This window comes from Thamnophis sirtalis, unplaced genomic scaffold (assembly GCF_051295495.1).
Source record: "Thamnophis sirtalis isolate CommonGarterSnake01/CBP01778 unplaced genomic scaffold, rThaSir2_p1.2 scaffold_3, whole genome shotgun sequence".
Taxonomy (NCBI): domain Eukaryota; kingdom Metazoa; phylum Chordata; class Lepidosauria; order Squamata; family Natricidae; genus Thamnophis; species Thamnophis sirtalis.
The window spans coordinates 6,752,796-6,772,115 of NW_028261383.1; the positions used below are offsets into that span (position 1 = coordinate 6,752,796).

A 19,320-nucleotide genomic window follows, 5' to 3' on the forward strand; every position below is an offset into this window, starting at 1 on the left:
AACCAGGAAACCGAGTGAAGAGATGGTTAGGGAAGAGTTTGGCCAACTCCATCATTCTTGCTTGTTCTGCTGTCCAAATTATCATCTGCTCCATCTGGCTTGGAGTTTTTCCTCCATTCCCTGACTCTGACTTCCATTCCCAGCCTGGAACGATCATCCTGCAATGCAATGAAGGCTCTGTTGTCATGTTCTACATCACTCTCAGCTACATGGGAATCCTGGCTGCCATCTGCTTCACAATGGCTTTCCTGGCTAGGAATCTGCCTGGAACCTTCAATGAAGCCAAGCTTATCACCTTCAGCATGCTGGTCTTCTGCAGTGTCTGGGTGAGTTTTGTGCCCACTTATCTGAGCACCAAAGGGAAATACATGGTGGCTGTTCAAATCTTCTCCATCCTAGCCTCCAGTGCTGGGTTGCTTGGCTGCATCTTCATCCCTAAGTGCTACATTATCATTCTGAGGCCAGACCTAAATACAAAAGAGCAACTTACTACCAGAAGAAATGTTGAAATGTGAATAAGAGGAATTTTGACTTTCCATACTTTCCAACAGGCCAAACCTAGAAAATGTCCCCAGTTGTTTTGCATCCATGAGTTGGTCAATGATTTTGCTTGAAAAAAATTAAGGGGCAGTCAATGTAATCTTCTCCTCATTCATATCATCCATCTCCTCCCACTTATAACTGTATGACTGTAACTTTGTTGCTTGTATCCTTACAATTTATATTGATTGTTTTTAGTATGATTTGTACCCTATGACTATCATTAATTGTTGTACCTTATGACGAATGTATCTTTTTATGTACACTGAGAGCATATGCACCAAAGACAAATTCCTTGTGTGTCCAATCACATTTTATAATGATCTAATCTTTATAATGATTTTACTTTTTTTTATTCTCAATAAAATGATAACAAGAAATAGACTGTCAACTTGCAAAGCATACACATTGATCGTGACATTTCTTCATTCTTTTTCACACCGGCTCTGCCTTGAATGAACAAAATCTGCTTTCATTCAAGCCCTTTACACTCCTATTCTACAATTTGGAGATAAAGCACTTTGTTTTCTTATCGTAAACATCAAATTTTAGTGCATAGCTGGATAAAATAGCTAAATTTGAAAATAAATCTCATGAGCTCAGCATGACATATTTTTTGTGAATAGGATATTTTAGTAAACTTTTATTTTAAGAAGATAAAATAGTACTCTGGATAAGGAGAAAATTCAACTTCATCTCCCACTGACCACCCAGAAACTTCTGAAGTGTCCACAAGAAGAATTTGTAAATATATGAATTATCCCAACCTCTGACTGGGAGTTTAGTTAAATCCATCCATCACATCACATCTGTATGATCCTAAATCCTCAAATTTTGTAAGAATTCTTTTCTAGAAAGCTGTCCTTTTCTTCTAATTGCTTTTAGAATATGCACCCACATATAGCTTCCAAACACCCTTATATGTCCCAGAGATGGCTTTCTCCCATATAGCACTGCATATGGAGTATCATTAATGGAGGAACTCCACAGCCTTTTGATTAAATAATTAGCAATCAATATGGCTTTACCCCAATATGACTACTCAGACCCGAATGTCATTCAATGTTTGAACTGTCAGGAAATTTATCATTAGCTCTAGGTTGGATCTCTCTTTGATTAGTTTCCATCCATTGCTTCTTGTTTTGCCTTCAGGTGCTTTGGGGAATAGGCTGACTCCCTCTTCTTTCCAGCAGCCCTGAAGATATTGGAATATCGTTTACGTCACCCCTAATACTTCTCTTTATTAAACTATACCCAATTCCTGCCTCCAGTCCTCTATTCATCTTTCTTGCTCTTCTGTACACTCTTTCTAAAGTCTCAGAAGGTTTTTTATATCATGGTGATGCAATATTCCAAGTGTGGTCTTACCAAGGCATTATAAAGTGGTATTAATATTTCCCATGATCTTGAATCTATTCTTCTGTTAACTTAGGCAAGGACTTTGTTGATATTTTTGGGCAACTAAATAAATTATGTCCACAGTATTTTACTGGTCCTGTTAGCCATGGAAGCCATATTTAATTTAATTTAATTTAATTAACCACATTTATATGCCGCCCAATCCCGAAGGACGCTGGGATATTTTTCTTTGGAGCTTTAGGTCTGCCACATTTAGTGCTTGGAAAATGGGAGTGAGGATTTCAAAGAGTTGGTAGAGGATTAGCCTTCTTTTGTTGGGGAATGTTACTTGGAACCCTGACATTAATTCAAATCTTCTTTTAAAACTAACCAACTCCTTGTTTACCAGGGTGCTGTCCAGGGTCCTGAGCACTTAGCACTGACCTGTCACCTGGGTGGTAATAAAGACTCAGGGAAGATAATGGAGGTGAAGGCGATAACCGAGGAGGGAGCTACTGGAACCAGCACAAGGGTCTACCTTGGGACCATCTACTCCCCTCCTGAGTGTGCAATGCAAGCAGTGGAGGCCACAGAAGTGGAATGTTGACAGGGTACCCAGCCAAAAGAGCCAGCACCTTGGCAACTCACTCAACCAGACCACTCCCAGTGGGGAGAAGCTACTGGTAGTGGGCCACCTCAGGAGATGGGAATCGAGGTGGCACCCCCCCAAATCCAGGATGGGGACCTGTCAGACGGGGCCCTCCAGGACCCCCAAGTGGAGGGAGCTGAGACCTCTGGGATCTGACAACTCCAGGGAGTGGGCCCTGCAACCACCATCACAGTGTCAATCACTGACAGGTCTCCTGGAACAGTTCAATTAGCTCAACATGGGAAGTTATGTGGTGCCACCCCAGACTGGACAGATGGGTTCTGGCTTAGCCCACATTCACCTTCCTGGATCCATGGCCCACAAGTGCATAGAGTGTGGTGATGACATCTTTCCACTCAGCCCAGGATGAAGCACATTTCATTTCATTTCATTTATTGAATTTCTAGGCTACCCAATCCCGAAGGACTCCGGGCGGCTTACAGAAACGAAAATATTAAAAAAGAATTTAAAAACGATAGGACACAACAAAGTTAAAAAGAAGCACAACATACACCCAATCAGAGGGGGGCTGGACCTCAGTCAAGAGGTCAACAGCCCCAGGCCTGCCAGAAAAGCCAGGTTTTAATAGCTTTGTGAAAGGCCATGAGAGTGGGTAGGGCCCGGATCTCTGGGGGCAGCTCATTCCATAGGTCCGGAGCGGCAACAGAGAAGGCCCTACTCCTAGGCGTCGCCAGCTGGCATTGTCCCGCTGAAGGCACCAGGAGAAGACCCATCCTGTGCGATCTTCTTGGTCTAAGGGAGGTATGCGGCAGAAGACGGTCTAGCAGGTATCCGGGTACGAGGCCATGTAGGCCTTTAAAGGTGATAACCAGGACCTTGAATCGTGCTCAGAGGCCAATGGGAAGCCAGTGAAGCTCGCGAAGGATAGGTGTAGTATGGCTGTATATTGGTACACCCAATATCGCTTGCGCGGCTGAATTCTGGACTAATTGTAGTCTCCGAACACTTTTCAGGGGCAGCCCCAAGTAGAGCACATTACAGTAATCCAGTCTTGAGATGATGAGGGCATGAGTAACTGTCTGAAGTGCCTCCCGGTCCAAATAGGGCCGCAACTGGTGCACCAGGCGAACCTGGGCAAAGGCCCCCCTGGTTACAGCCAACAGGTGGTGTTCCAAAGTCAGCTGCAGGTCCAGGAGGACCCCCAAGTTGCTAACCCTCTCTGAGGGGAGCAGATTTTCTCCTCCCAGGCTTAAGGACGGACTAGATGGACTGTCCTTAGGGGGCAACATCCACAGCCATTCGGTCTTGTCAGGATTGAGTGCGAGTTTGTTCACTCCCATCCAGACCCTAACAGTTTCCAGGCACTGGCGCATCACTTCCACCGCTTCACTGAGTTGGCACAGGGAGGACAGATACAACTGAGTGTCATCCGCATACTGGTGGTATTTAATCCCGTGCCAGCGAATGATCTCACCCAGTGGCTTCATGTAGATATTAAATAGGAGGGGGGACAAGACTGACCCCTGCAGCACCCCATAATTGAGGGGCCTAGGAGTCGACCTCAGTCCTCCGACCAACACCGACTGTGACCTGTCAGAGAGGTAGGAGGAGAACCACCGTCGCAGAAGGATACCATGGTCGATCGTATCGTAGGCCACTGAGAGGTCAAGGAGCACAAGGACAGAGGAATGCCCTCTGTCCCTGGCCCTCCAGAGATCATCGGTCAGTGCGATCAAAGTGGTTTCGGTGGCCTGAAACCAGACTGAAAAGGGTCTAGATAATCTGCTTCATCCAAGGTCCGTCAGAGTTGGAGGGCCTCCCTGCCTCCCCCAGTGGGCAGAGTGATAGCTTCCTCTGGAGCCAGGGCAGCAGAGTAACCAGAGCCAAGGGGGTTACTGGAGCCAGCCACCCACCATCACCAAATGTCTTCACACTTCAAATTCCCCCAGGCTGGGCTTTCTACTGTGGTGCAATGGATGCTGGTGCCGGCACTACAGCAAGCCCGGTTCCACCACCCACTCCACTTCCCATTTCCCTTCTGTGGCATCGGGGCAGGGGGTTCCATCACCTGATCTTTGACTTTCTTTTGGGTGGGGAAAAACCCTCAACTTTCAGATTCAGGTTTTCCCAAATGCTCCAATATGACATCTCATATCAGACAGGGTAGTCCAATTCATGGCAAAGTTCTGGAGAGGAATTCCTAAAGGCCATTGGGTAATTTCAAGGACTCAGCTTGGCTTTTCATCTGAGTATGAATGGGACAGCGGAATGAGCGAATGCAATGATAGAACAATATTTAAGATGCTATGTGGACTACTAGCAGTCCAATTGGACAGAACTACTGCCTTTTGCAGAGGTGGTATATAACAATGCAGTACACAGCAACATGGGACTATCTCCTTTCCAAGTCATAACTGGGTCCCTCTCTACCAAATGTGTTCCAAGGAAAAGAAGGCGGACCTACAGCCACAAGCCAATTTCTGGTGGGTGTGGTAAAAAATGAGGATGCATCAACCACTACACTTTGAGCACTGCCACCATCACAGCTGCGGACTTTATTTGATAAGAAACTTCAAAATATAAAGATACTTAGTGGCTGCTTAGTATGTGTGGGAAGGCAGTGGTGGGATTCAAATTTTTCTGGGTGTGGCTTAGGGGGACATGGCTTAGGGGCATGGCCAGGTGATCATGTGACCTATTGGGCATGGCCATGTGGTCATGTGACTGGGTGGTGTGGCTAGGTGGTCATGTAACCAGGTGGGTGTGGCTAGGTGGTCATGTACAGGCTACAGTTCATGGAAACAGGAGCGAAGAGGGCAAATTCTTGTCATGGCCAAGAATGAAATTCCTTTTTTAAAATGTTTTTATTAGCTGAAAGAATGACATCAGAATTCTTATTGCCATCATTGGGGGGGAAACCCACAGAAAATAATTGATATTTTTCTGAACAGGATTGCAATTTCCTGCTGTCCATGGATACCAAGCCACCATCATTTTCTGGACCTGTTCTGACAGGAAGGACCTTAGCACCTTCAGGTGTGTATTTGTGATTTTTCACTTAAATGTTATTCTTCGGTTGACCCTGTATACTTGTAATCTTGGAAGAACTTCAGGATCCCCAGAGGAAAAAATATTTCTCATTGTAATTATCACCATCTCAGACTTTGAGACATCTTCTCCTACAGTGACTGATGTTAAAATCAGACTGAAGCAACAAGAAAGGGATCTTTCATCAGAAAAGGATAAATGCCACAGATCAGTCTCATTGCGGCAGAAGTTTTAGGGCAAGAGAGATTGTGCTCTTGAATGTACCTTTCTCTACTGTTTAGGTAAAGATTGGTTTGTCTCTGTCTGAATCAGAAAAATGTGGATGCTTTCAACTCTTCTAATTCTTCTTGTTCTTTGAGATTGATTCAGCCTTCCAAATTATGGATCTTTTGCTTCTGATGCTGTTGGTGTCTCAGGCAGTTTCTGTGGAGGTTAGAAAGACATGCCCACTGAATTTTGAGATCCAGGATGAGAAAAAACCATGGAACTATTACAGGCCAGGAGACCATTTCATTGGCATAGTAACCTCAGAAACACACACTCCACGTGCAATTTGGCCTTTCAACATGGCTCCTTCTAGTCAATCTCACTCGTAAGTTGTTCAGGGTGATGGATCTGCATTCCTTCCATATGCAGATCTAACACTCTTATTTTCTTCTGTTTTCACTTACCTCTATATTGCTGGACCTGTCTAATTTCCTGAATAATTTTGATTTCCATGACATTCCTCTTTTCTGGGATACACTCAGATCCAAACCTGAAGCAAATAAAATGTGAAACAAGTCCTTATTATTTACCCATTCCCATTCAATGTGAAGTTCATCACTTGGATGTTGAGTTTGGTTGTGCCTGATTCTTAGAGGAACAGAGGATGACTTCTTTGTACAGTTGCTTTTCTGGGTCACTTATGAAATTTCCTCTTCAGTTTATGGTGGTTGTATTTAAATAATTGGGTGATTTTGAATACAGGTTACTGGGCAAATGAAAATTAGGACTGCTACAAACAATAGTGTATTTGTGATTCTTAACAGATTCCTAATTTTCCCCATCCCATCTTCTCAATGCTCATAAAAGTTACATGCTAATAGGTGGCTATCATGTGCCTTTGGCTTTGGATTGGTATTGGCTTAAGACACAGTAGACTTGTGGAGACAAAGAGGGTTATATTAAAAAAAATCTGTGGATGATTATGGTAATAACATAAACATTTTTAATAGGCGGTCAAATTATTTTAAAGTGCTAGTCCTGATTTTTGCTGTTCAAATGGTCAACAAGAACCACCAGCTCCTGCCCAATCTCACCCTTGGCTACAGCATCCATAACAACTATTTCAACACCTTTGCTACTTCAGAAGCCTTGCTAGACATGCTCTCTACTGGACAAGCCAATGTTCCCAACTACAGCTGTGGAGGGAAGGAAAACATTTTGGCTCTTGTTGATGGAGCTAAACTGGAACTCCCCATGCAGATGTCTACATTAGCAAACCCCTACAAAGTCCCACAGGTTGGTGGTTTTTTTCTAGTTGGCAAAGTGAGTAACGAGATTGTGGCTGAGTGATAGATCCAGCCATATTTTGTCTTCAAGAGCTCTTTTTTCACTATAGTCTTTACAGGTATCATGGCTGTTGTTTGGGATATACAGTGGGGAGATGTTACCATCCCCATTGCTTTTGGGGGCTTCTACTGCATACTTATGACAGTGAGAAGAGGCTTTGTGTCCAGTCAAAAGTTCTTTGGTAAAAATTGAAGGTGCAGCACTGAGGATATGTTTTATGCAAAATTTTAAACAAGACAATGATATTTTCCATGGTGAAAAATTATGGGAATCATGAAAAGAATCCCAATAACTATCTTGGCTACATTCAATATATGACTTTTGGACTTGTTCAGACCAGAGCATTAATCAACATTAAAATAATTACAAGCATGTTAGCCAAAATGTCATCTATTGTACCCCTTCATGTATTTCTTATAAAAATCATAGTAGAAAATTTGATGACAAATGAAGGCACAGAAACAATTTTCCAATGGCTGAACGATTTAAAAAAATCCCAATTGATGTAGTCCTCTACTGACAAGTTCATTTACAGATATAAGTAGTATCTACTATACACACTTTGGTGGAAGATGGCAATATTCCTCTTAATGAAAAAGGAATAAAAATGAATGTTAAAAAAATTTCCCGTTTTTGCATGTCTTTACACAAAAGGAAAAAAAAACCTAGTACCATTACAAAAAAAAAAATACAATAGGCAAGAAAATAGTAAGAGAGCACCACCCTAGATAAGTTCAAATCATCAGGACCAGGTGGATTGCACCCTAACGTTCTAAAGGTACTGGCTGATGTGATCTCAGAATCACATAACTATATCTTTCAAAGATCCTGGGGCACCCAGGAACTACCAAATGACTGGAAAACAGCTGATGTAGTTCCCAACTTTCAAAAAAGAAAAAAGAAAGAAATATTGATACAGGAACTGGATCTACCAGCCTGACATCAATACCTGGGAAAAGCCTGGAAAAGAAAATCAAACAATGATTCTGTGAACACTTGGAGGCAAACAAAATCATAACCAAACATTAACAATGGTTTGTCAAAAACAGATATTGCCAAACAACTCTGATTGCATTTTTGGACAAAGTGACAAAATTAGTGGACCAGAGAAATACTGTAGCTGTATCCTGGCATTTGATAAATTAGGCCACAACCTACTACTTAATAAGAAAGAAAAATGTGGGTTAGACAGCATCACCACCAGATGGATTCATAACTGGCTGGCCAACCACACTCAATGTGTAGTCCTCAGTGGGATTGCATCTACATGGAGGGAAGTACGCAGTAGGTTACACCAAGGTTGTATCTCAAGCCCAGTATTCTTCAACATTTTCATCAATGATTTGGATGAGGGGGTAGATGGGGAACTCATCAGATTTGAAGATGGCACCAAGGTGTCAGGAACAGCCAACACTCCAGAAGATAGAGTTAAGAAACAGAAGGATTTTGACAGATTTAAACTTTGAGAGCTGTTTAACAAAATGAAATTCAATAGTGAAAAATGTAAGGCTCTACATAAAGCCAAGAAAACCCAAATGCACATGTATAGTACTGTAGGTGGTAACGGCTTTAATAGTAGTAACTGTGAGAGGGAATCCTAGTGGACAACGGTAAGAGCCAGCAATGTGCTACAGTTGCCAAAAAACCAATTCAGTTCTAGGCTGTATTAACAGAGGGATGGAATCAAGATCACGTGAAGTGTTAATACCACTTCATAATGCCTTGGTAAGGCCTCACTCGGAATACTGCATCCAGCTTTGGCCACCACAATGTAAAAATAATGTTCAGATTCTAGAAAGAGTGCAGAGAAGAGCAACAAAGATGATTAGGGGATTGGAAGGTAAAATAAGTAAAAAAAAAGGTTTGCTGAAATTGGGTATGTCTACTTTAATGAAAAAAAGACTAGAGTGACATGATAGAAGTCTTCCAATATCTGAGAGGCTGCCACAAAGAAGGATTCAATCTATTCTCAAAGCACCTGAAGGCAGGGCAAGAGGCAATGGATAGAAAGAAATTTCCTGACAGCGAGAACAACTAATCAGTGAACAACTTGCTTCCAGAAGTTGTACATGCTCCAACACTGAATTTTTTAATAAGATGTTGGACAGTCATTTGCTTGAAATGGTACAGGGTTTCCTGTCGGAGCAGGATGTTGGACTAGATGACATCTAAATTCCCTTCCAACCCTGTTTATTCTGAAATCTTGCAATTACTGACCAATTTTTCTAATAAATATTGTAGTTCAAATGCATGCTAACTTCCTCTGGAGTAGAGGTGAGAATGGGTAGATGAAAGGTTCAGCCCTTGCAGAAGAAGAAGCAGGGTTTAGACAGAGTTGATCCACTATCGGCAATTGCTTTGACTTTGTCATTTCAACCCTGAGCTACAAATATCTCCTTTACTGCAACCAGAAAATTAAATGAGTGTAGATCCCACTCCCTACTAATGATATAACCTAGTTTCATAATAAAATGTCTGAAAGAAGACAAGAAAGCTCAGAGAGCACAGTTTAACCCTGAGCTACAAATATACTTCTCCATCAATTGTGTGATTATTAATAAATAAAAACTGAAATTTATGATCTTTGGAAATGACATCATAAAGATAGATGGCCGTTTAAAGATGGAACAGTAGTGTGAATTAACAATTTCTTATCTGGGAGTAATTTTCAATATTATATCTCTATCTCTGTCTCTCTCTCTCTCTCTCTACCTACCTACCTACCATTATGGTAAATTGGAAGAATGAAAGAGAAATATGATTTGCATTCTTTACTCTTATTCTTTTTAATTTGATTTTTTAATTTTATTTTTATATAAGGACTTGTTAGTATTGTGTACTATCTTGTATCATAGCATTCTTCATTGCCTTTTCAGATCAGTGATGGAATCATTTCAGAGGCTCTCAATGATAACAGTCAATTCCCTTTTTTCCACCGGATTCTCCCCCAAAAGGGGATCACCTATCCAGCCATTGTCCAAATTCTCCTCCATTTCAGATGGACCTTGATTGGACTCTTTACTTCAGACACAGAGGAGGGAGAGAATTTCATGAGGACCTTTACTACTTTGCTTGTCAGGAATGGAATTTGTGTTGTTATAGCACAACGATTCTCAGCAGCTGGACATACAACACCCCTCAGGGATGTCATCTCTAAGTGGAGACAAGTCAATGTGTTTGTGAACTACATAGAATATGTTAGACCATGGGACAGAATTCAAACTTTGCACCAAACATTTGAAACTATTCCAGGACACATTGAAGGAAAAGTCTGGATCGTGGAAAGCATTGAGTATGTGGTATTGGCATTGGAGCCCTTTCACAAATATCTCCATAGTATTTGGTACTTTGCTTTTCAGGAAAAAAAAAGACCAGAAGATGATGTCCTTGGAACCAAAATCTTTGTGCGTATGGCAGGTCGGGATTTTCACTGCTTTTATTCAAAGCACGTTTTTTCTGTCAAAGGACGGAAAAGATGCACCCAGAAAAAACCACTGAAGCCTCTTGTGGAAAGAAGGAGGAATTATATCTCATTTCAACTCCATTTACACAATTTTATTAAGACTCTGGCCTATGTCTTGAAAGCTGCATATTCTTCCAGATCCAGGAGGAGAAACAAGAAGGGTGAAGAGAGGCTGGGGACTCCAAAGCTGCAGCCATGGCAGGTAGGGTGTCCCTAGCAGATTCCATGAAAATGCAAAAGAGAGGGAGAGGAAGCTTTTCAAACTCTTTGTGCTACAGCTTGGCCAATCTCATCATTCAGGGTATAAAGTTGTGGGGAAAGGAGACAAGAGGTTTTGGCTGACCCATCTCAAGACCAAATGCCTTTAGTTGCATGGATCTTCAGGATCCATTAATTTAACATAGTTAGTTCTGGTTGGGGTTGCACTACCCCTGAGAGAACTGGTTTGTAACTTTGGGATTCACCTGGACTTGGGACTGTTGCTCAAACAACAAGCAGATGGCAGTCACAGCTAAGGGAGCCTTTGCAGAACTCTGTGTTGTGTGCCAGTTCCTCCTTTTCCTGAATAAGAAGTTCCAGTCAGGGGTGAGATTCTATCGTTTCGGAACGGTTCATGTTAACTCCGACAATCAGCTGGGAGTGAACCGGTTTGCCCTGACAATCAGATCGGCCCACCTGCCTGCCCTATTTTCCTACCTTTATCTTTTTAGCTGGTTCATATGGCAGAGTGGATTGCTGCACGAATCAGCTGTGTTACTCCTCTAAAGAAACCCGGAAGTGAAAATTTCTTCAAACTGTAAATGTGTGCACACTGCACATCAGGCACGGATGTGCACGAAGCGCGTGATGAGCAAAACGGTTGTTAAACCGGGAGGATCACACCACTGGTTCCAATGTTCAGTCAATGAACCACTGGGTATCTGATTCTTGGACTCCTGCAAGGCACTCTACATGGGGTTACACTTGAAGAGCATTCAGAAGATATAACTATCACATAAGGCAGAAACATGGGCAGTTTTGGGTGCCCCTAGAGTGCCTGTAGTTACACCACTGCCCTGCGAGCTATACTATAGCTACCAGTTTACTTCCAATTAAGAGACAATCCCAGCTTCCCACTGTCTATCATACTCCCTTTCTCCCCATCCTTTTAATTGTAATTTTTAATTGTAATTAGAAATATTTAGTCTTTGTGGTTTTATTTGCTTTAATGTTGTATGCTGACCATAGTCACAAATCTGAGCTAGGTAGACAGACAGACATTCCAGGTGGGCACCGTGACCCATATATGTAGATGTTAAAACTGCTATTTTCAAAACAATGTATGCATTTTAAATAATTTGCCGTACTCAGGGTTCTATGATTAGCATCATAGAGTTTGCCACAATTTGAAGGAGACTTTGAAACCATCTAGCCCAACTCTTTCTTTTTGCAGGAATTAATGTATCTCTGACTGATGACTTCTCTGTTTTTGCATTAAGACAAACAGTGAAGGAGAGATTAATCTTTACTGGTTAACAGGCTCACCTCTCATGCTATCTGCTCTCATGTCTCCCCTGGTCCTTCTCTTCACTAGACTAGCCATGCCCAGTTCTTGCAACCATTTTTCATATGTTTTAAACTACAGTACCCTTATCATCTTGGTTGCTCTTCCCTGCACTCTTTCTATAGCCTCAACATCTTTTTTATAGTGTGGTGACAAATGTGGCTCTCACAGAGGCTTGTTGCCTCCAAGAAGACAGATTTTATCAGCATCCATTGAACACTAACTCCTGTCACTTTATGCCACCCTTCAAGTTTATGTTTTAGATAATCCCCCATTTTGGTAAACCAAGTCTGCTTAAATTCTAAAATTTTAGTTTTAGTGTATGTTGTATCAGTTTTAGTTTTAATGTTAAACCAAAGGCCTTGGTGATCACTGGAATCTAAGTTTTCCCCCACTCCAACATCTGGTCCTCTATCCCCTTTTATCAAAACTAAGTCTAGAATATGGTTCCCCCTCCCTTGTTGGGCATTTTACTGTTTTAGCAAGGCACCCTCTAACATATCCCTGTTCCTGATTGTAAGTGCAGTTAAAAAATTCCAATTAATGTCAGGGGTCTTGAAGTTCCTCATGATTACAACCTCTCCCTACATTGCCATCTGGGTTATCTCTTCAACCAGAATGCTATCATAATCCCCTGAATGTCCTTGGGTCCTATATATGACACCATTTCTGGTGACTCTTTTTTCCCTTTTTAATTCATTAGCAAACCCACAAATTTATCTGGGCCTGTTTTACTTTTGAAGATAGTAGTAATACTTGGTCTCCCAACTGATAATATTTCAAAGCTAGACAACTGTAGAAGAAAGATTCAAATGTGAAAAGACCACCTGGGATAAGAAACCAAGGTTTCTGATTTTAAAATTCCTGGATGTTTCTCTTCTAGTTCCATTCATTCCTGGAGAAGAATGAGTTTTGCAACTTTTCCCATCAAAAATTTTACTTGGACCTAAATGGAGATGTAGCAGCAGATCTGAACGTCCTAAGCTGGGTGCCTTTGCCCAGAATGGAACCCGTTGACAAGGAAATGGGGAGTTTTGAAAAGCAGAGATTTACTGTAAAAAAAGGTGCTCTATCATGGCTAAACTTGCATAAGAAGGTAGGAGAAATATTGAGTTGGCTAAGTTTCATCACCAAGGTAACTGACTTCACTGAGAATTGAATAGGGGTGGGTAGAAATCTCACAATTGTTAGATTGCTTGGAAGGCTTTAATACTATTGATCAAGGTGTCCTTTACATGCTAAAATTTGGAGCAATATTTTAAGCTGATGCTGCACTGTTCAACATGGGATGATGGGTGACAATTTTTAGGATTCAGGTCATGGCCCTTTTGTGCATCCTCTGTAATCTGGTATCTCCAGAAAACTAATGAGGGAGGCCCTCAAGTACCAATGTGTGATACTGATAGACTCAAATTTGCTTGTTCCTTTTTCTAAAAAAAAGCAAAGGAAAAGGCAATTCTGTTAAACAGTTCCCAAGTTCAGGTTTGGAGTGAATCCAATGAAATTGAATCATGACTGGATAGATAGCCTTTTGGTCCCTCTAGCAAATAAGCCTTGGGATTCAGATTGTCCTGGCTGGGTACAGTGTCCACATTCAGTAATATGTTGGCCAGAATTATCCATCATTTCCTTTCACCATTGGGATAAAGCAATAGGACTTCTGCTCATTGGAAGGAGGTCGAAGGTATTTGGTTCACCTGAAATCGTAATAACTGGTCTGATGTGAAATAATGCCCTGACCCAGATAACCAGAACACTGAAACACGACTTTGATCCAAAGAAAAGCCCTTCTTGATAGTGGAAGTAACAACGGAGAATTTGAAAGGAAATGTTACTTAGATTTGGCCTTTGGCTTTTAAAAGAGCACTTCATCTGAAATTCCTTGAATGCAATTGTTTATTTTGATTGTTCTTTACCTTAAGTGTCTCTGGGCAGAAATGAGGCTGCAAATTTCAGTATTGATAAAGATGGGTCTATCTTTTCATGGCAATTGCTGTCACTAAATTGTATTTTCTTCAACAGATGAAACTGTTGGGCCTTAGAAATAACTTTTTTCCAACAAAGGGCTCATAGTCATGTTCATCTTTGCAGCAAAAGATGCTTGACTTTTTGAGGGACATATTTTCATGACTTTACCTCTATGTCATCTAACCATGGTTCTAAAAACTAGGGACTCAGTTTTAGTCTCATTTGACGAAGAAGATAGCCATATAAATTTTAAAAAAGAAATACAAGTAAATGAAGAACAACTCCTGTAAGGTTTACCGCCTTGGTTAGTAAGGATGTTTTTTATGCATCTTACCTGGGAGACTCTTTTAGGTTACTTTAAAAGAGGAGCAGCTTTGCAATGTTTTATGTAGTCTTGAAGAAATCTTTGTAGACTTTACCAGCCATGGGTTTCCTTCTTCATCACAGTTTTATTATATTTTTATAACTCTAATAGAATAAAACTTTAATAAGTCTTTGAAAATAATTTTTATTCCAAAAGTTAATATACATTAAATTATGGATACATGAGGTACATAGGAATCAGTGTTAACATAGCCATGAGAAGGAACTCATTGGTTTTCATTTAATGCTTAAATCATTTCTTAATTCCATCCCTGTAGACTTTCCACCTCTCCATCCCTCCAAAAAGTTCCTTATTGAAATGAGGTATTCCAAAAGCAAAAGGGATAAACTAACTGAATAATCTGTCAGCAGTTGTATCTCATGCAATCTTTCGCAACAAGTTAGAGTGTATATAACTATCTAAGTGAAGGCCAAAGGCTCTTTCATTAATGTTCATCTTGACCTGTGGTTTCTATGGATGGTTTGTCATTGGTTATTTTTCTGCTTAGTCGCTGCCAGAGTCAAAATGTGTGGAAAGTTGTCAGCCTGGATTTGTCAAAAGGGCTCGAGAAGGAGAACTAACTTGCTGCTATGACTGCATTCCTTGTCCGGATGGGACCATCTCCACTCAGGAAGGTGGGTAACACCAAAGAAAAGAGCAGGTCTTATGGAATTGGATTCATCCAGATCAGAGGTGGTATTCTGCTGGTTCGGACAGGTTTGCGCATAGAGTAACAGAAATTTTTACTGGTTCGCTGAACCGGTAAATAAGGCCTCTGGCTTGCCCCACTACTGCCTGCCTGGTCAACTGGTTGCTACTCGCCCATGACCGCCTGGTCGCCATTCATCCCACCTGCCCGCTCACCAGTTCACCCTGCCCTGCCCAGTCAAAGCACATTGTGTGCCATTCACTTGTGCATGCACAATCTATGCTCTGCGGCTTGCCTGCCAAAGCTGCCTTCTCACACAGTGCCTGTGCCCCAATGGAGCTTTCTCTTCCTACCTACAGGCAAGCCTGCAAGCCACGCTAGCTGCCCTACCATCCCCAGACCCTGCCACACATCCTCCTATTGTCCCCAGAGTCACGTAGCTTGTGTAGCCACCAGTGCTGCTATATTGCAGGCCTTGTGGCTGCAACCTAGCCAGCTTCCCCCCATCACTGCTCACTTCAGCCAGGTCAGGGAACATGCCATTTGGCTTTGGCCTTGCCCTAGGCCTCCGCCTGCATGCCGCCTCACTCACCTACCTTCACGCCTTGGTGGGGATGGGAACAGGATGAAGCTCGACTACATTTTGCGCCGAGAAGTCTCCAGTCACCAGTCGGTAGGTTTTGGCTGCCTTCAGAGCAGTTAGCAATAGCAATAGCAATAGCAGTTAGACTTATATACCGCTTCATAGGGCTTTCAGCCCTCTCTAAGCGGTTTACAGAGTCAGCATATCACCCACACAGTCTGGGTCCTCATTTCACCCACCTTGGAAGGATGGAAGGCTGAGTCAACCTTGAGCCGGTGAGATTAGAACCACTGAACTGCAGATAACAGTCAGCTGAAGTGGCTTGCAGTACTGCACCCTAACCACTGCGCCACCTCGGTTCCGATGTGACACTATTCTTCCAGCACAACAGGCTTTTCTCTTGGCTGCTGTGGCCGTGAGTGGCACTGGTAGGCAATTGAGTTCGACATGCGCCCCCAGTGTAAAGAACAGGGTGGCAATGGCGGCGGTAGTCACGGATTTTACTTCAGGTCAAAAAAGAGGCCTGAAGTGAAGTCCTGTGATTGCTGCTGCTGCCCTTTCCTTGCACCAGCCATGCACGCGCACAGCGCACCCCATTGCCTACCAGTGTTGTTCATGGCCACACTGGCCAGGAGAACAGCTTGCTGCGCCAGAGGGACAACATCGCAGTGGGGCTGCTTGGAAGGCAGCTGCTGCTGTCTGTTAAGGTACTTTGACTTTTAGGGGAGGGGGGACTGTACAGGGGAAGGCAGGCTGCAGGAGCTGCCTTCCAAGCAGCTCGACTGTGAAGCTAGGCAGAAAAGTTCAGCTTCTCTCTGGCACAGTATTTAACCTGGCTGCTTCTTTCCTCCTTCTTGGCCTCATACACACAGAGCAAACATGAGAAGGAAGAGAGAAGCATCCAGGTTGAATGCTAGAATTTTCTGCCCGATTGGTGGGCGTTGGCTTGGTGGGTGTGGCTTGGTGGGTGTCTTGTGACTGAGTGGGCCTGGTCAACTCAATGTCACTCACAACAAGGTGCCGCCCACCAATCCATGCCCACAGAACCAGTAGGAAAATAATTTGAATACCACCACTGATCCAGAACATTTTTATAGAAATATGTTAAAACACAGATAGAAGCACAATGTTTTCTTTTTTTTCTTTTGGAACTGCACAATTTCTTACCTAATGGGAAAAACAGCAAAATGATCTTGAAAGAGGGTCTGGGATGAGATAAGAGTGTTTGCCATTATTGCTCAACCTGTATTACTGCCAGATAAAATATCTCTCCTCTTTTGTTTTCATTTTTGTTTGGATGTTTCCCTCTATATTTTGACTTCTAGGAACATCAGATTTTTTTATTTTAGGATAATTATTGAAAAGATTATTGCTATATATTTTATTCGAGCCTCTCAAAGTAGATCACTGGGATACCTCATTCCACCCATATTACCATTTCTCCCATTAGCCATTCCAGATTATCTCCATGACTTGAGCTTTCTCTACCCATTTCCAAGAGTTCACAAGATGCACATAATCTGAGTTCATTATATTAAAACATCCCATCCTGCAGTACTCAGGAAGTGTGTCTAGAAACATGAGCTGATCTATTATTAACATCTAATACTCTAGGTTCCTAGGGAAGTTCTGAACACTTCAGAGGAAATGAGAATGGATGGATGGATTTGATGGATGGATGGATTGGATGAATTGGATGAATGGATCGAATGGATGGACAGACAATTATGTTCTTCCAAATTCATAATTTTACTTCAAATATTAACCAATGCTTCTTTGAAAATGCTCATGGCTGTTGCTTCAGGAATGTATTTCTTGCCATTTAAAAGGACAGAATGTTGAAGAAATGTTGCTTTGTGGTTTTCTCAGATATGGAAAAATGCACCAAATGTCCTGATGATAAATATCCAAATGATGACCGGGTGCTCTGTATCCTCAAAGTTATATCCTTCCTGCTATATGAAGAATATCTGGGCATCATCCTGTTCTCTTTTGCTCTCCTCTTGTTCTTAACAACAGGATTTGTGTTAATCATATTTATTAAACACCGGGAAACACACATTGTGAAAGCCAACAATCGTGATCTCTCTTACATCCTCCTGGTCTCCCTCCTGCTTTGTTTCTTGTCTCCCTTTCTCTTCATTGGTCAACCAAGGAAAGCCACTTGCCTTTTCCGACAAATGGTTTTCAGCATGATCTTCTCAATTGCCATTTCTTCTCTCTTGGCCAAGACAATCACAGTGGTGCTGGCTTTCCTGGCCACAAAACCAGGAAACCGAGTGAAGAGATGGTTAGGGAAGAGTTTGGCCAACTCCATCATTCTTGCTTGTTCTGCTGTCCAAATTATCATCTGCTCCATCTGGCTTGGAGTTTCTCCTCCATTCCCTGACTCTGACTTCCATTCCCAGCCTGGAACGATCATACTGCAATGCAATGAAGGCTCTGTTGTCATGTTCTACATCACTCTCAGCTACATGGGAATCCTGGCTGCCATCTGCTTCACAATGGCTTTCCTGGCTAGGAATCTGCCTGGAACCTTCAATGAAGCCAAGCTTATCACCTTCAGCATGCTGGTCTTCTGCAGTGTCTGGGTGAGTTTTGTGCCCACTTATCTGAGCACCAAAGGGAAATACATGGTGGCTGTTCAAATCTTCTCCATCCTAGCCTCCAGTGCTGGGTTGCTTGGCTGCATCTTCATCCCTAAGTGCTACATTATCATTCTGAGGCCAGACCTGAATACAAAAGAGCAACTTACTATCAGAAGAAATGTTGAAATGTGAAACAGAAGAATTTTGACTTTCCATACTTTCCAAAATGTCCCCAGTTGTTTTGCATCCATGAGTTGGTCAATGATTTTGCTTGAAATAAATTAAGGGGCAGTCAGACAATGTATCCTCCATACTTTGAATTACAAGATAGCCTCCATTCTCTTTTGAACAGTTGAAGTATGATATCTGTCCTCTGCCCTTAGATTACATGAGCCCTGAAATGCAGCATCGGAATATTTTTAAAATGACACTGGTGCAATGCGAAAGTTGTTCATATGCCAGAAAAAAATAGCACAGAAAAGTCCTTTTAAAATGTCATTATTTTAGTTATATCATGGCTTATTTACAATTTTATCTAGCTCAGTGATATAATTTTTTATGTCTGTCTATCCATATTACAATAAATTAACTTTGGGCAGCTTACAGTTACATACCCATTCAAAGCATAAAAAGTTTAAATCAGACATTAAAACCAAGGACACATGAGGAGGGTGGGATTCACAGTGTCAGAGTGATGGTATCCGTTATTACTCAATCAGCCACCTCCATTGTTCTGTTCCCCCACTAGGGCTCCAAGCCTAGTGAGAGGTTAATCTTTAGGCCATTATGAAAAGGTAGCAGGGTTGGGGGAAGAGGAAATCTCACATCAATAGCCAAGTTCCTAAGTAAAGCTGTGGAAGGGAAAAGGACCTTTTCATTATTCTCAAAGGGACTGAGACTGACATCTTCTTTCAGATTACAACCACATTGGCTACCTACAAAATCGACAAATATGTCCATAATGTTCTGCAACCTCTTTCTCACACTGTAGCAGTAAATAGGAAGAGGTGTGCAATGACCAAGCATAATGAGCAGATACCCACTTCCTGTGCCCACATTTCTATCTGCAAGA

The 19,320-nt window shown here is 42.0% G+C and overlaps 1 protein-coding gene across 1 annotated transcript in view; it reads left to right on the forward strand.

Annotated features, from left to right (window-relative positions):
* The window catches only part of LOC106543638 (vomeronasal type-2 receptor 26-like), a 48,703-nt gene extending 30,263 nt beyond the window's left edge, over nucleotides 1-18,440 (forward strand). The window contains exons 4-5 of the mRNA XM_087707728.1: nucleotides 14,937-15,063; nucleotides 17,530-18,440. Of these exons, the coding sequence (XP_087563854.1) occupies nucleotides 14,937-15,063; nucleotides 17,530-18,440 (1,038 nt within the window). The remainder of the gene's footprint in view (nucleotides 1-14,936; nucleotides 15,064-17,529) is intronic.
* Nucleotides 18,441-19,320: the final 880 nt, after the last annotated feature.